The following is a 13,624-nucleotide window of genomic DNA, read 5'->3' as shown; positions in this document are numbered from 1 at the left end:
ATCACAGCATACAAACATAAACATAATGCCATTGTCACACCTAAAATATTAGCAGTAGATTCTTAACATAAAATATACAGTCAGTGTTCAAATTTCTAATTCTCTCATAGATATAATTTTTTATAATTTGTTTGACTCAGGATGCAAATAAGGTTCACACATTAGTTAATATGCCTTTTAAGTCTCTTTTAATCTATAGTTAATGTGGCTTTATAATAACATTTTCTTTATTCACTTTGCACTATTTGCTTTTGCCAAGCTATATTTTTAGGTATCAATTTACTTTGACAAGGGATATAGGCTTGCCATTTCAAAATAAGATTTTTAAGATTCACACAGTGGAAAGTTTTCATATTGAAATATACCAAATATTTTTCTCATAAACCCTTTACACCACCCATGCAGATACTCAGAGAATCTTCAAGCTGGCAAGAAATTTCACTGGCCCATATTTACCATTATCGCAAATGTAATGTGAGTGACCATTGGACAGAAAAAAAATACGATTTTGTTATATATATTTATAATATTCCCATGGTCTTTCTTAAATTTTTATTTAAATATTGTGTCATTTGTTTTAGACTCTGGGTCCATGGTGGGCAATTTTTCTAATACTCATGAAGATGTTTTATAGCAATAAATTTTAAATGGTAAATACTATGCCTTGCAATTGAAATTTTTTCTAACTAAAACTGTAGTATGCTCAATGCCATCAAGGGCTATTGTTATCATATCTAAAAAGGTAAAACTAATATTGTTGTTTAGAAATCTGACCAATATCAAGTTTTGAATATCTGATTGCTGAAATGGTAAAAGTTCCATGGCAAAGATTCCAATGAATTTTCTTTGTAACTTTAAGTGAATTTAAGTAGAGAAAAAGTTCTCAAAGTAAGCAGGACTTGAATTATCAAAGGAATCTCAATCTTATTAAAAAATAAAAAGCCTTTCCCATGTTTTACAATTGTACTTAAGCCCATTAAAAGAACTCTTTCATTTATGTTCCTTCTACATTAAAGTAATAAATTATTTGGGTTATATACATTTTTTCCTGTTTCATTATTTTTAAATGAACTTCATTCAGGAAGTTGACAGTAGACCAATAAGACAATTTAGGTGAAAATGTGAGGGAAAGAATTACCAATAACACAACCATAAACAGAAACTACACCATGTCCACGTACCATGCTAGGGCTTAAACATATTACTACCAGTCCTCATGACAACCCTGCAATGAGACAGTAAAATACAGCAATGAAGATATTGGGCTCTGGAACTATTAAAGAGCATGTAGTTTCTTACTGGGGTGATGAAAACGTTCTGAAATTAGATAATGGTGATGGTTGCACAACTCAGTAATCATTCTAAAAACCTCTGATGTACACTTATAAAGGGTGAATTTTTTGGCATGTGAATTATATCTCAGTAAAGCTGTTATTTTTTCTAAAAAGAGTATATACTATGAAGTCAGACTAACCAAGTTAGAATCCTTGAGGGGAATGGTCTTGAGCAATTCTCTTAACTACTCTATGCCTCAGTACCCACATCTATCAAATGGGTATATTAACAGTAACTATTTCATAGGGCTGTTCTAAGGGTTAAATAAGATAACTCATGTAAAGGACTTAGCACAGTGTCTGGCACATCCTCATTTTATAGATAAGGAAACCAGGGTTCATAGAAATGAAGCAACTTACTAAGTTCACATAACCTTTAGCTAAATGGTACAGGTGAGATTTGAGCCCAGGTCTGTCAGGCCTCAATGTCCATGTTCTTTCTACCATGCCATGTTTCTTCTCCAGAACAGGGACAAAACTCTCCCTAATACTATTCAATGATCACTCCTCCATCACATTAAACCTGGGATTGAATGGAATGATGGATAAGAAACGTTTTGCTGGAGATCCTTCTCTAGGTCTAGGCAGTCCCCTCTCCCAAGCATCTTTCTTTAAAGGTTACCTTTGCAGCACATTATGTCAACTCATCACTTATATAACCAGATGTTTAAATGTGTGCTAATAAAGAGATTAATAAATAAGAGATCTTGGGCTTCCCTGGTGGCGCAGTGGTTGAGAATCCGCCTGCCAATGCAGGAGACACGGGTTCGTGCCCTGGTCCGGGAAGATCCCACATGCCGCGGAGCAACTAAGCCCGTGAGCCATGGCCGCTAGGCCTGTGCATCCGGAGCCTGTGCTCCGCAATGGGAGAGGCCACAACAGTGAGAGGCCCGCATACCGCAAAAAAAAAAAAAAAAAAAAAAAAAAAAAAAATAAATAAATAAGAGATCTTTTATAATTAAGGACTATTTTCCTTTTAGGCACCAGACTCTGGTCCAAATATCCTTGAGAACACAAATGTGTATTTAGGCAAATGAACAGAGTTAATAAAATTCATCCCATCATCTTCTCGCACAAGGATCCTGCCATAGGTAAAAATGCAAGGAAAGTATGGGGCCACTATTTCTGTCCTTTCTCACTTCCTTCCCAATACTACCTAGTCTTCCAGGGCTCTTAAAATCCTTCTGCCATCTCTTCTCCTTCTTACATATTCCTATTCTTTTCATAATTCTAAATTGTCCTATAGTACCTTATATAGTACTGCTCCCACCCACCCGACATTTCAAAAGCAAACAATCTGCTAAGATCTGCTCAGAAGGGCAAGGTAAAAGATACTCCTTCCTCTTCTACCCCCAGAAAATGTCTTAGGGGGAGGAGCAAAGCTGGGGGCAAGACACATAAATATGGGTTTTACTATTTGATATTTCCTCATATTTACTTCCAAATGAGCAAAGAATTTGCAACAGATATCCAATCATTGTCAAGAAGTAAATATAGTTTTCTGCTCTAAATAAACTCTTTTCAATTGTCCCCTTGGCTGCTCTACCTCTGCTCTCTTTCTAAGAGAGAAAGACTGTGTAGAAGTTGCCCTATGATGGAAGATGACTACAATACCACTATTAGAAGAATTTGGTAAGATGTGTCCTTTGTCTTTTTTTTTTAACATCTTTATTGGAGTACAATTGCTTTACAATGGTGTGCTAGTTTCTGCTTTACAACAAAGTGAATCAATTATACATATACATATGTTCCCATATCTCTTCCCTCTTGCGTCTCCCTCCCTCCCACCCTCCCTACCCCACCCCTCTAGGTGGTCACAAACCACCGAGCTGATCTCCCTGTGCCATGCGGCTGCTTCCCACTAGCTATCCACCCTACGTTTGGTAGTGTATATACGTCCAAGCCACTCTCTCACTTCGTCACAGCTCACCCTTCCCCCTCCCCATATCCTCAAGTCCATGCTCTAGTAGGTCTGTGTTTTATTCCCGTCCTACCCCTAGGCTCTTCATGACTTTTTTTTTTCTTAGATTCCATATATATGTGTTAGCATACGGTATTTGTTTTTCTCCTTCTGACGTACTTCACTCTGTATGACAGACTCCAGGTCCATCCACCTCACTACAAATAACTCAATTTCGTTTCTTTTTATGGCTGAGTAATATTCCATTGTATATATGTGTCACATCTTCTTTATCCATTCATGTGTCGACGGACACTTAGGTTGCTTCCATGTCCTGTCTATCGTAAATAGAGCTGCAATGAACATTTTGGTACATGACTCTTTTTGAATTATGGTTTTCTCAGGGTATATGCCCAGCAGTGGGATTGCTGGGTCGTATGGTAGTTCTATTTTTAGTTTTTTAAGGAACCCCCATACTGTTCTCCATAGTGGCTGTATCAATTTACATTCCCACCAACAGTGCAAGAGGGTTCCCTTTTCTCCACATCCTCTCCATCTGTCCTTTGTCTTTTTAGCGCCACACAGTCCCTTGTGTTAGGCTCCAAAATTATTTTCTCTTCTCAACACATTACTATACCACATCTCTGACACTAATTCTTCATTTCTCCTTTAGGTAAGTAATTCTACCTTCACAGTTCCATTCATTTCTGCCAGTTCACATTCATGTTCTGCCCACTGTGGATTTTGGTTAACATCTGTTAAACACTGAACTATAGGGCCATTCCTTGAATAGCATATTTCACATTTTGCAAAGCAAACTGATACATTATTACATATAATTCTCCATTCTCAATCTATGTTTTCAGCCATAAATGCTTTAGGACAGTGAGATATATAGTAACACCATATAACATTATTTAAAATGTTATAAATGCTATGACTTTAATTTACAAGAGTTTAAAAGTTTTAAAAGGTTTTTTTATTCCTTAAAATTTGCTTTTAAAGAAAACCTTATATAGACTTGAAAGTATGAACTAGGAAAATTTAAATTTTAATAAAATTTGTACCATTACTCACAGTTTGAATTTTTTTAAGGTATTACTGCTCACTGAGACTGGACAATATTAACAGAACAAAAAATTTTGGAAAAGTTTGCAATTGGTTAAAAAATGTTATAGAGCCAAATAGTTCATAAAGCTATTTTAGATTTTCAAGTTTAATCTAAAACTCTCGGGCTTCCCTGGTGGCGCAGTGGTTGAGAATCCGCCTGCCGATGTAGGAGACACGGGTTCGTGCCCTGGTCCGGGAAGATCCCACATGCCGCGGAGCAACTAAGCCCGTGAGCCATGGCCGCTAGGCCTGCGCGTCCGGAGCCTGTGCTCCGCAGCGGGAGAGGCCACAACAGTGAGAGGCCCGCATATCGCAAAAAAAAAAAAAAAAAAAAAAAAAAAAAAAAAAAAAACTCTCTGTGATTTTCTGAGAAGATAAAAATCTCCTATTTATAACAAGTTGAGATAATTAATATTTGGAACGATGTTTCTGACATTCTCAACCAGTGTACTAAAAATAAAGAATGCATATACTTTAAAGATAACCCCTCAAACTGAATTCAGAAAAAAATTTCAATTTTGAACCTTTTAAAAATGTGCTCCATTCCTTTTTTTTTTTTCAATTTTGCACACAGCTGTCTGTTGTACTTTTTAGAATCATGCCAGATGCTGGGTTCATCCAGCAAAAGCAGGAAAACAATGGTTTGAAAGCAATTAAAGCACTGAGGCTGCAGTGAGGCTCATATTAAAATGTGATAACACTGTTCTAGTGGGAATTTCAACACTACTCCATTTCTGACATTCTTCTGTTGCCAGACAGGCGGCCTATGTAGAAGAGCACTGTGATCGAGGAGGTAACATACTGGAATTTATTTCTGGAGCAAAATGAAGGATTAGCTGAGTTGGGGCCCTCCCAGGGCTTTTATTATGGACTCGGCCACCATTTTATTTGAATGTCAGTGGATCCTGCTGGCATCTAACTAAGCTCAAGGAATAAAAGCATAGTAAAGCTTTGGTCCTATAAAATAATCTAGCACTAATCCATTCAGAAGGCAGAAGCATCAGGGCCTCTTGTTGCTAAAAAGCAGGGCAGAGGGCCCAGCAGCGTGAAGGTTAATTAAACACTCTACTAAGTTTCCTCAGAAATGGCTAATGCCACTCTATGGAGAATCTTATTTAGAAGATGCAGAAATAACAATACCATCTACACATTTTTAGTATAAAACCATAAATGGTCAGAGAGGACTCACCTTGGGGGTGAAAATTCCAAAAGTACCTGAAATAAAAGGAAAAAGAATGGAGATGAGCCAAACTTGTATTTCTCAATCTTGGTTGGCATATGGCACCTATAGCACCCAGTCCAAAAAGCTTCCTAAATAGTCAATAACTAGCCAAAGCCACTACCTACTCTAAGAAAAACCAAAGGGCTGTCCCTGAGATTTGAAAGATACTTAAAGGCTTGAAAGGGACATTTAACTCACTGTGCCACCTTATGTAAGCTTCACTTGAGAGCTGGAAAAGTCCTAAAATGTTACCTAGCCATGGTCCAGGGTTTCTCATAAGGAGCTCTGCAGGCTCTGAGCAGGAAAATTCCTTGTTGTGACAGCCTGTCCTGTGTATTACAAGACAATCAGCATCACTGGTCCTGGGCACCAAAAACCAGTGGCACCCCCAGTTGTTATGACAACTAAAGCACCCCCCAACACATCCCCAAATACCTTCTAGCCTAAATTCTTAATTTTACAGGTGAAGTGTGACAACTGATTCAAGGTTATCTAATGTTTTAGTGTCCTAGCCGAGACTGGGGCTCTTGCAGTCCACTCTGTCATTCTATCCCTTCTCTTATTTTGGGAAATGATCGGCAAAACCGACAACCCTTAAAGTCTTAAACCAAATGAAATGGCAGTAGCAGCAAGGATCGTTTGTAAGTCACTTATTTGAAATCTAAATGCTTTCCCCCAACAGAAGCAATGCTATATACAGTGGCTACCCACAGAAGCCTATCGCACTTTGGATTCCATTTCCTTCCGCCTTCACAGGGACCTTACGTTATTCTGTATCGACTTTCTCTTGAATAAATTCAACCTCTTCCTCTCAGTGTGGCCCTCTCCATAAGCATTTATGATCATAGAAAAGTAAAGCAAACCTTCCCTCACCCCCTTCATATCCCTCCATCTGCTGTCCTCTTTCTCCTCACATCACAGTGAAATTTTCAAAAGTGTTGTCATAGTTTCTCTTTATTTCCTCACCTCCCACTCACTCCTCATCATACTCCAATCTTGCTTACAGTCACCACACATGAATTCTTGCCATGAACATAGTGACCTCTATGTCTCTAAATAGAAAGAAAATTTTTCTATCCTCATCTTGACATCCCAGGGGTGTACATGTGTATAAAAGCATTTTTTCCTAAGGAGAGAGTGCACAGCTTTTATCAAATTCTTAAAAAGATTCATAATCCAAAAAAGATTAGGAAAATGGTAATGCATTGGTGATAATGGTGTGTCTTCCAGTACATACATGACTGAAATAAGGTGTGGCTACTTTAGGGAGGAACACCAGTCCAGTGAGCACGTAGGTTATTTCTTTATAAGATAAAAATTGAGAAAATGGAGAGGAAGGAGATATGTGGGGAGTGTGTTGCCATAATCCAGAGATGAATTTGTGGGAAGTAAGCAGAGCTGAGGAAGAGAAGGTGAAGAAACCTTGCGATTGACTTTTCTTGTTCCTGTTCTTTCTCAGAACAGTTCTGGGCTAGCATTCAGGTAAAGGAATGTAAGATGCTTGGGTTAGAGGGCAGGGAAAGCTCAGAACAGCTTTGACATCTTCAGTGGAAAAGGGGAGAGGGGATAAGAAAACGATGGGTGGGAAATGTAAAGGTGCAACATCTGGGGGAAAGGGCATCCATTTTGACTTAAGGGCATATGTAAGTTGAAACTGTCTGTAACTTAAGTAATTTGTTTGTATTAGTATGATGGGTTAATCTCTACCTAGCAGACAGTGCTGCTTCCCACTGAACCTGGCCACTGTGAAAAGTTTTCCATAAAACTCTTGTTTGTAAAACACAGCTAATCAAGCAAAGTATCAAAGGGGTGAGCAATTTTCCATCTTCTTTTCCTATTTTTCCATCTTCTTTTCCTATTTTTCCATCTTCTTTCAAGGCATTGCCTTGGCCCCTTATTCCAATCATTACCCAAACTCTAATTCAATATAAATAGAAAATAAATAATAAATAGAAATAGAAATTAGGGTGTTGGCATGTGCAAATTGTGCATGTGCACTCCTCTTTCCAAAACGTTAATGATGGCAACAGAAAGAACTTTGCTAACAAATGTTGTTTTCATTTATTGACCCAGAAAAAAACTTAGCCATGCTCTGGCAGTTAAAGGGCCAACTCATGGCAAATTGTTAAATAGAGAAAATGTTACTAATTATCTATGTCTCTTCTTTTATCTGCTCCGCCCATAATACCCACTCCAACTCACACACATGTAAAATGTCCTGGTTTCCTGGTTTCTCTTGTTAGTTAAGAAGATGTTATATGTTCACACATACTAAGTATTGCTTCTCGCAATAGTAGTTATATCTTAAGATGGCTGATTATGGAGAAAGAATTAAATTTAACAGATAAATTAAATTTAATCCAATAAAGTGGCAGGTCTATCTAGTTGATGTTAAATAGCAGAATCTGCTTTATTCTTTTTTTTTTCTTTTTGCGGTACGCGGGCCTCTCACTGTTGTGGCCTCTCCCATTGCGGGGCACAGGCTCCGGATGCGCAGGCTCAGCAGCCATGGCTCATGGGCCCAGCCGCTCTGCGGCATGTGGGATCTTCCCGGACCGGGGCACGAACCCGTGTCCCCTGCATCGGCAGGCGGACTCTCAACCACTGCGCCACCAGGGAAGAAGCCCCAGAACCTGCTTTATTCTTGATGATACTGTAATTAAATATTTCTGTCAATAAAAATCATATGTAGAACTTGATGTGGAATGACATAAAGTGGAATGTTAGTTCCTTTCTTTCTCAAGAGGTATAAAACTATCCTGATAACCTACCTCTTTTACCTCTCTTCTTATTTTAACTATTAATTATGTAACAACCCTAAAGAAAGTCTGTTTGCGCAGGCGCAGGTGCGCGCGCGCGCACACACACACACACACACACACACACACACACACACACACACACACACACACACACACACACACACACCCTCTATCCCACAGCTCACAGAGGATACTTCTAAAAAGCAAGGCCAAAAGGTGAGCAATCTCATCCCTCACTGGAGAGTGCCATGTATTATTCTCTGCTAGACACATCTGAGGTCTTGATCTTGTCTTGTTAAATATATCCTATGGATGGCCTTCATCACATTCTCTGGAAAGATGATTCCACACTAGAGAATTCTACACTCTTTAGGAGGCATTAGTCAAATCCTGCCAACATCTTCTAATTCTCATCCTTCACTCTGAAAACAATTATGCCTTAACCAGAGACTCCAACAAGTCTGAAACTAGAAATTTTAAACCAAAATACAAAGACCACAATAGAAGTATATAGAAGAAAAAGCATGCAAACACACACAGAGTTGTGTTTATCCTAAAAGCCTCTAAGAATTTCCTATCAGGGCTGAGCAGATAGATGAACAAACACTTCTTTAATCTTTTCTTTGAAGCTTCAGCTTCAATATGAAAGGGAAGCTATCACTCCTCTGCAATATCCATACTCAGCATCACCAGGTCCATGCAAATGATATGTGGAACTTGAAAAAGATGTGTACAGAATGAGCAGAGAGAAAATGCTGCAACCATATTGGTGATGAAGATCTTCACATTCAGTCAAAATAAATCCATCCTAACCTGTTCCTCCAAAAATGAAAATGGAAGAATAAGATTTCACAGCATTTAGTCTACACAAAATAAAGTCTTGAAAATTTAGGGTTACATTACATGCAAAACAAAATTTGTTATTTGTGGTTTTTTTTTAAATTAAAGAGGTTTTAACTGAACTTTAGTTTAAGGAAAAGTGAAGCAAATATAAAATGAACCCACAATATTGAGGGAGTCTTGATGAACAGCTGCAGCTGTAGCAGCAGTAGTAATAGTATGATAATAATAATGCTAAGATTTTTGAAACATATTGTTGGGCACTGTTTTAAGCACTTCTCTTATATTAACTTGCTTCCTCCACACTCTAACCCTATTATTATGACCATTTTATAAATGAGGAAACCAAGGCCTCAAGAGGTGAGATAACTTGCCCATCGTTTCACAGCTAGTAATCAAGGCAGACAGGTTTCGAATCCTAGCAACTAGTTGCAGAACAGCCACTCTAATAAGAAATTAAGTTTTGGGACTTCCCTGGAGGTCCAGTGGTTAAGACTCTGCGCTTCCACTGCAGGGGGGTGTGGCTTCATCCCTGGTCGGGGAACTAAGATCCCACGTGCCACGCGGCACAGCCAAAAAAATTAAAAAAAATTTTTTAATAGGAAAGTTTTGAAAATACAATCTAACTTAAAAACACTCAGCAAAATGAATTCTTTCTCTAAAGACATTTTATTATTATAACAGAATTCAGTCACTCAGTCAACAAATATTTATTGAATGTCTTCTATATGCTTTGCTCTGGTGCCACGGATGAAATGGTGACTGAAATAGATATGGTCCATCTCAGATTATACTTCAGTATCTTTCAAATTGCAATCATACTGTTCTAGTTTGCCACTCAAGATTCACAGAATATTAGATTTCTCCTAAAAATGAGACTATTGACTTTTAATCATTAGTTTGGGGTTTCAGGGTGGGTGCCAAATTCTTGACCATGGAGCTAACCAATAAACATGGTTATTGAGATTAAAATACTCAGAGCATTGCCCACTCAGCTAGCTAATTAGATAGATCCTGGTGAAGTAGGTAAGAAAACTGTAACTATTCTCATGTTACTGGAAATATCTCAGAAGGAAAAATAATTCCATTTCCAAATTATAGTAAAACAATGTATTCAGCAAGTAAGATACGCTAGGTATTGTGCTAAGTATACGTTTTACATGTATTATTTTATTTAATCTTCATCATAATCCTGTGAGGTCAGTACTATTACTATCCCCATTTTACAGATGAGGAAACTAAGACTCAGGAATGTCAAACAAATTGACCAGGATCATGTAGCTATTAAGTGGGAGAACCAAGATCTGTATCCAGGACTGCTTGATTCCAGAGCCCAAGCTCTTAAATTTCATATTAACTGCATTTCTATTGGCTGTAATATAGAAAACAAATCTAGTATTAAGAGAAGGTATAATTGTTTTGTCAGACAGCCTAGTATCAGGGAGTAATCAGTTCAGAGGTCTTTAATTTGGAGTCAAATATGGACTCAACTATTTGAGCTTGAGGAGGTTCATGAACTCCCTAAAATTATGGGTGAAAAGTAATATGTGTTTTCTTTTCTCTTGAAAAAGAGTCCATAAACTGCATCAGATTTCCAAAAATGTGACTAACTCTCTGCCTCCAAAATGATAAGACCCTCTGGGTTAGATGCATAGGATTATAATGGCATTATAAACCTAGCTATACAGAAAAGCTAACATCTGTAATGTTATAAATCTAGAACATCTAGATGAAAATTTTTTGCAACTAAAGCATTAAAAGTGTTATTTTACCTGTGACTTGCAGAAATTTAAAACCTATCATACATTCCCTGTCTTGGTAAACCACCTGTTAAAAAAAAATCAAATCTCTTCTTGATGACTTACAGATATCCACATTTGAACTTCAGTTTTTTGTACAAAAACAGTGGTGTCTTCTAAATGGATAGGTTATCTGCAATACTCAGTGTCCACAGACCTCTATTTCCCTCTTGACCATCTCTGTTCTCTGGTAATGGCTGTCTCCAAACAGACTGCAAAGACTAAAACTGAAGTGTTATCCTGGCATTAGAAATGGAATTTTAGAATTCAAATGGACACCTGGGCTTTAACGGCAAGTTAATAATGCTAGGAAAACCCTTGTAGTTGACCTTGAGCAATGAGCCACATGGTAAAGACTGATTTACGCCCAAGGAAATGACTTTTCTGAACAATACTAATAGTCTGTACACTGGATATTTCCTATAACCTCTTCTCTCACTTGGGAAGATTCACTTGATTTCTAATTCTCTTTCTCCTACTAGTGTTCCATCTCCTACCTTGCAAAAGGAATGGGCAAGGGGCAAAGGGTAATAGGGCATGACACCCAAGAACAGAAATGGGAAAAGAGCACCATCTGGTGGAAGTTCTGGTGGAGGCATCAGAGGACTGGGACCCAGGGGGTGGGATACCGGCCTTAGAAACAGTTGGGCAAGAATGGGAAGGTCCCTGGGAGTGGTGCCGCCTGTAGTCCCTGTTCCTTCAATTCATCAGAAGTACAAGACCTAGTGTCTGCCTACAGGAAGCTTACAATCTAGTCCAAAATATGAGATACTTACATATGAAGAGATGTCAATCTAAGATAGGAAATAACAAATACTATGGTAACAACAGACAATAAGCACATAACTCAAGTAATAGAAGGACCTGTCATAAGAAAGTCTTGGGTTCTTTGCGGGGAGCTAATATTTCTGTGATCTTGAGTCTATAGCCACAAATTTTAGAAACCCTAGAAGACAGCACCACAAAGTTCTCTTACAAGACACAATGGTCTCAATTAAACTTTTATTAAAAAATAAACAAGCAACCTTATCTGATTTGACAGTATTACCCATGACTAAAACAAATTTTTTGAGAAGTCCATTCCCAGACAATAAAAAAGAAATAATGTAAAGTAAATTAATTCAATAAAACCCTATTCACCACTAGAGTCTTCTATAACACTATCACTACATGAAATCCCTATGTCAATCCAACATCTACTCTGGATATTAAAAGTAAGAAATCTAGGAGCTAAATGATTATGCCCTTTCACTGAAACACTGAAACCTACATTCTAATATTTCTTCCCCTGTGTTCTAGCTTTAACACTGCAAATTGTGGTTATGACTATACAATCCCCATACACCATACATGTAATAGACAATCAAGTATAACTTAATGAACTATTAAAGAAAAATGCTAGCCAGCTATGTTGTGGCAAAATAAAAAACCCTGAATGTCAGGTCAGAGTTGATGTTTCTTTCTCTTTGTGCAAATAAAAGGGAGCAACTGAGGGGCAAGTTGGTTTGCTTGTTTTTAGGGTATAATGTCCACGGTGATCAGATCCAGCAGAAGTGTGCAGCCTGGATGGGAGAGAGAGAAGGAGGGAAGCAGTTTAGGAAGCTGCTGGAGAGCAAAAGAAGGGACAAGAGATTTGATAACAGACGTGGAGGCAGGTTGGGAATGTAGAGTCAGAAGGAAAGTCAGAGACATCTTTGGTTCCAAACGTGTGTATTGAGAGAAAACGAGGCAGAAGTCACATACAAAGAAATCTAGCTGACTATCATATTTTAATCTGTACTATCTTTAGCTCTTGCCCTGCCATTTTTGTCACCATTGATACTTAGAACTAATTTGTTTTTTCATTTGTTCGTTGTATTAATTTTTATTGGAGTATGGTTGCTTTATAATGTTGTGTTAGCCTCCACTGCACAACAAAATCAATCAGCCACACACACACAGATATCCCCTCCCTTTTGGACTTCCCTCCCATGTAGGTTACCACAGTGCATTAGGTAGAGTTCCCTGTGCTATACAGTATGTACCCATCAGTTGCCTATTTTATACATAGTATCAATAATGTATATGTGTCAATCCCAGTCTCTGGATTCCTCCCACCCTACCCCTTTCCCCCTTGGTATCCATGCATTTGTTCTCTATGTCTGTCTCTATTTCTGCTTTGCAAATAAGATCACCTCTACCATTTTTCTAGATTCCACATACATGCATTATTATATGATATTTACTTTTCCTTTCTGACTTACTTCACTCTGTATGACACTTTCTAGGTCCATCCATGTCTCTACAAATGACCCAACTTCATTCCAGAACCTAACTTGTTTTATTTTTTGCTTGCTTCAGGTTAACAGCTACCCTTAGACCACTGAGACTCTTAGTTATCTGATTGATGCATAACTGATAACTGTATGACTCTGTGACTGAGGACCATATACTCATTGAATTTTACAGCCAGAAGGACATCGAAGGTCATTTAACCCGGCCCCTCACTTTACAGATGAGAAAAACGAAGCATGGAGAGGTTATCTGATTGCACCATAAGAGTTTAAAGTCCACATTGTGGAGCTATCATAGTTTATCTTGTGCAGAATCAGGAACAGGTTCAAAAACATGATATTCATTTGAAAATTCCTTTGATATTTTTCTTGTTATGAACATGG

At 38.0% G+C, this 13,624-nt stretch overlaps 1 protein-coding gene across 1 annotated transcript in view; it reads right to left on the bottom strand.

The window, feature by feature from the left end:
- The window catches only part of SKAP1 (src kinase associated phosphoprotein 1), a 267,412-nt gene that overhangs the window by 212,844 nt on the left and 40,944 nt on the right, over positions 1 to 13,624 (bottom strand). Inside the window, exon 3 of the mRNA XM_067022143.1 lies at positions 5,534 to 5,559. Coding sequence (XP_066878244.1) covers positions 5,534 to 5,559 — 26 coding nt within the window. The remainder of the gene's footprint in view (positions 1 to 5,533; positions 5,560 to 13,624) is intronic.

The sequence above is a fragment of the Kogia breviceps genome, chromosome 19, assembly GCF_026419965.1.
Source record: "Kogia breviceps isolate mKogBre1 chromosome 19, mKogBre1 haplotype 1, whole genome shotgun sequence".
NCBI classification, from domain to species: domain Eukaryota; kingdom Metazoa; phylum Chordata; class Mammalia; order Artiodactyla; family Physeteridae; genus Kogia; species Kogia breviceps.
This window is presented reverse-complemented; position numbering and strand designations above follow the sequence as displayed.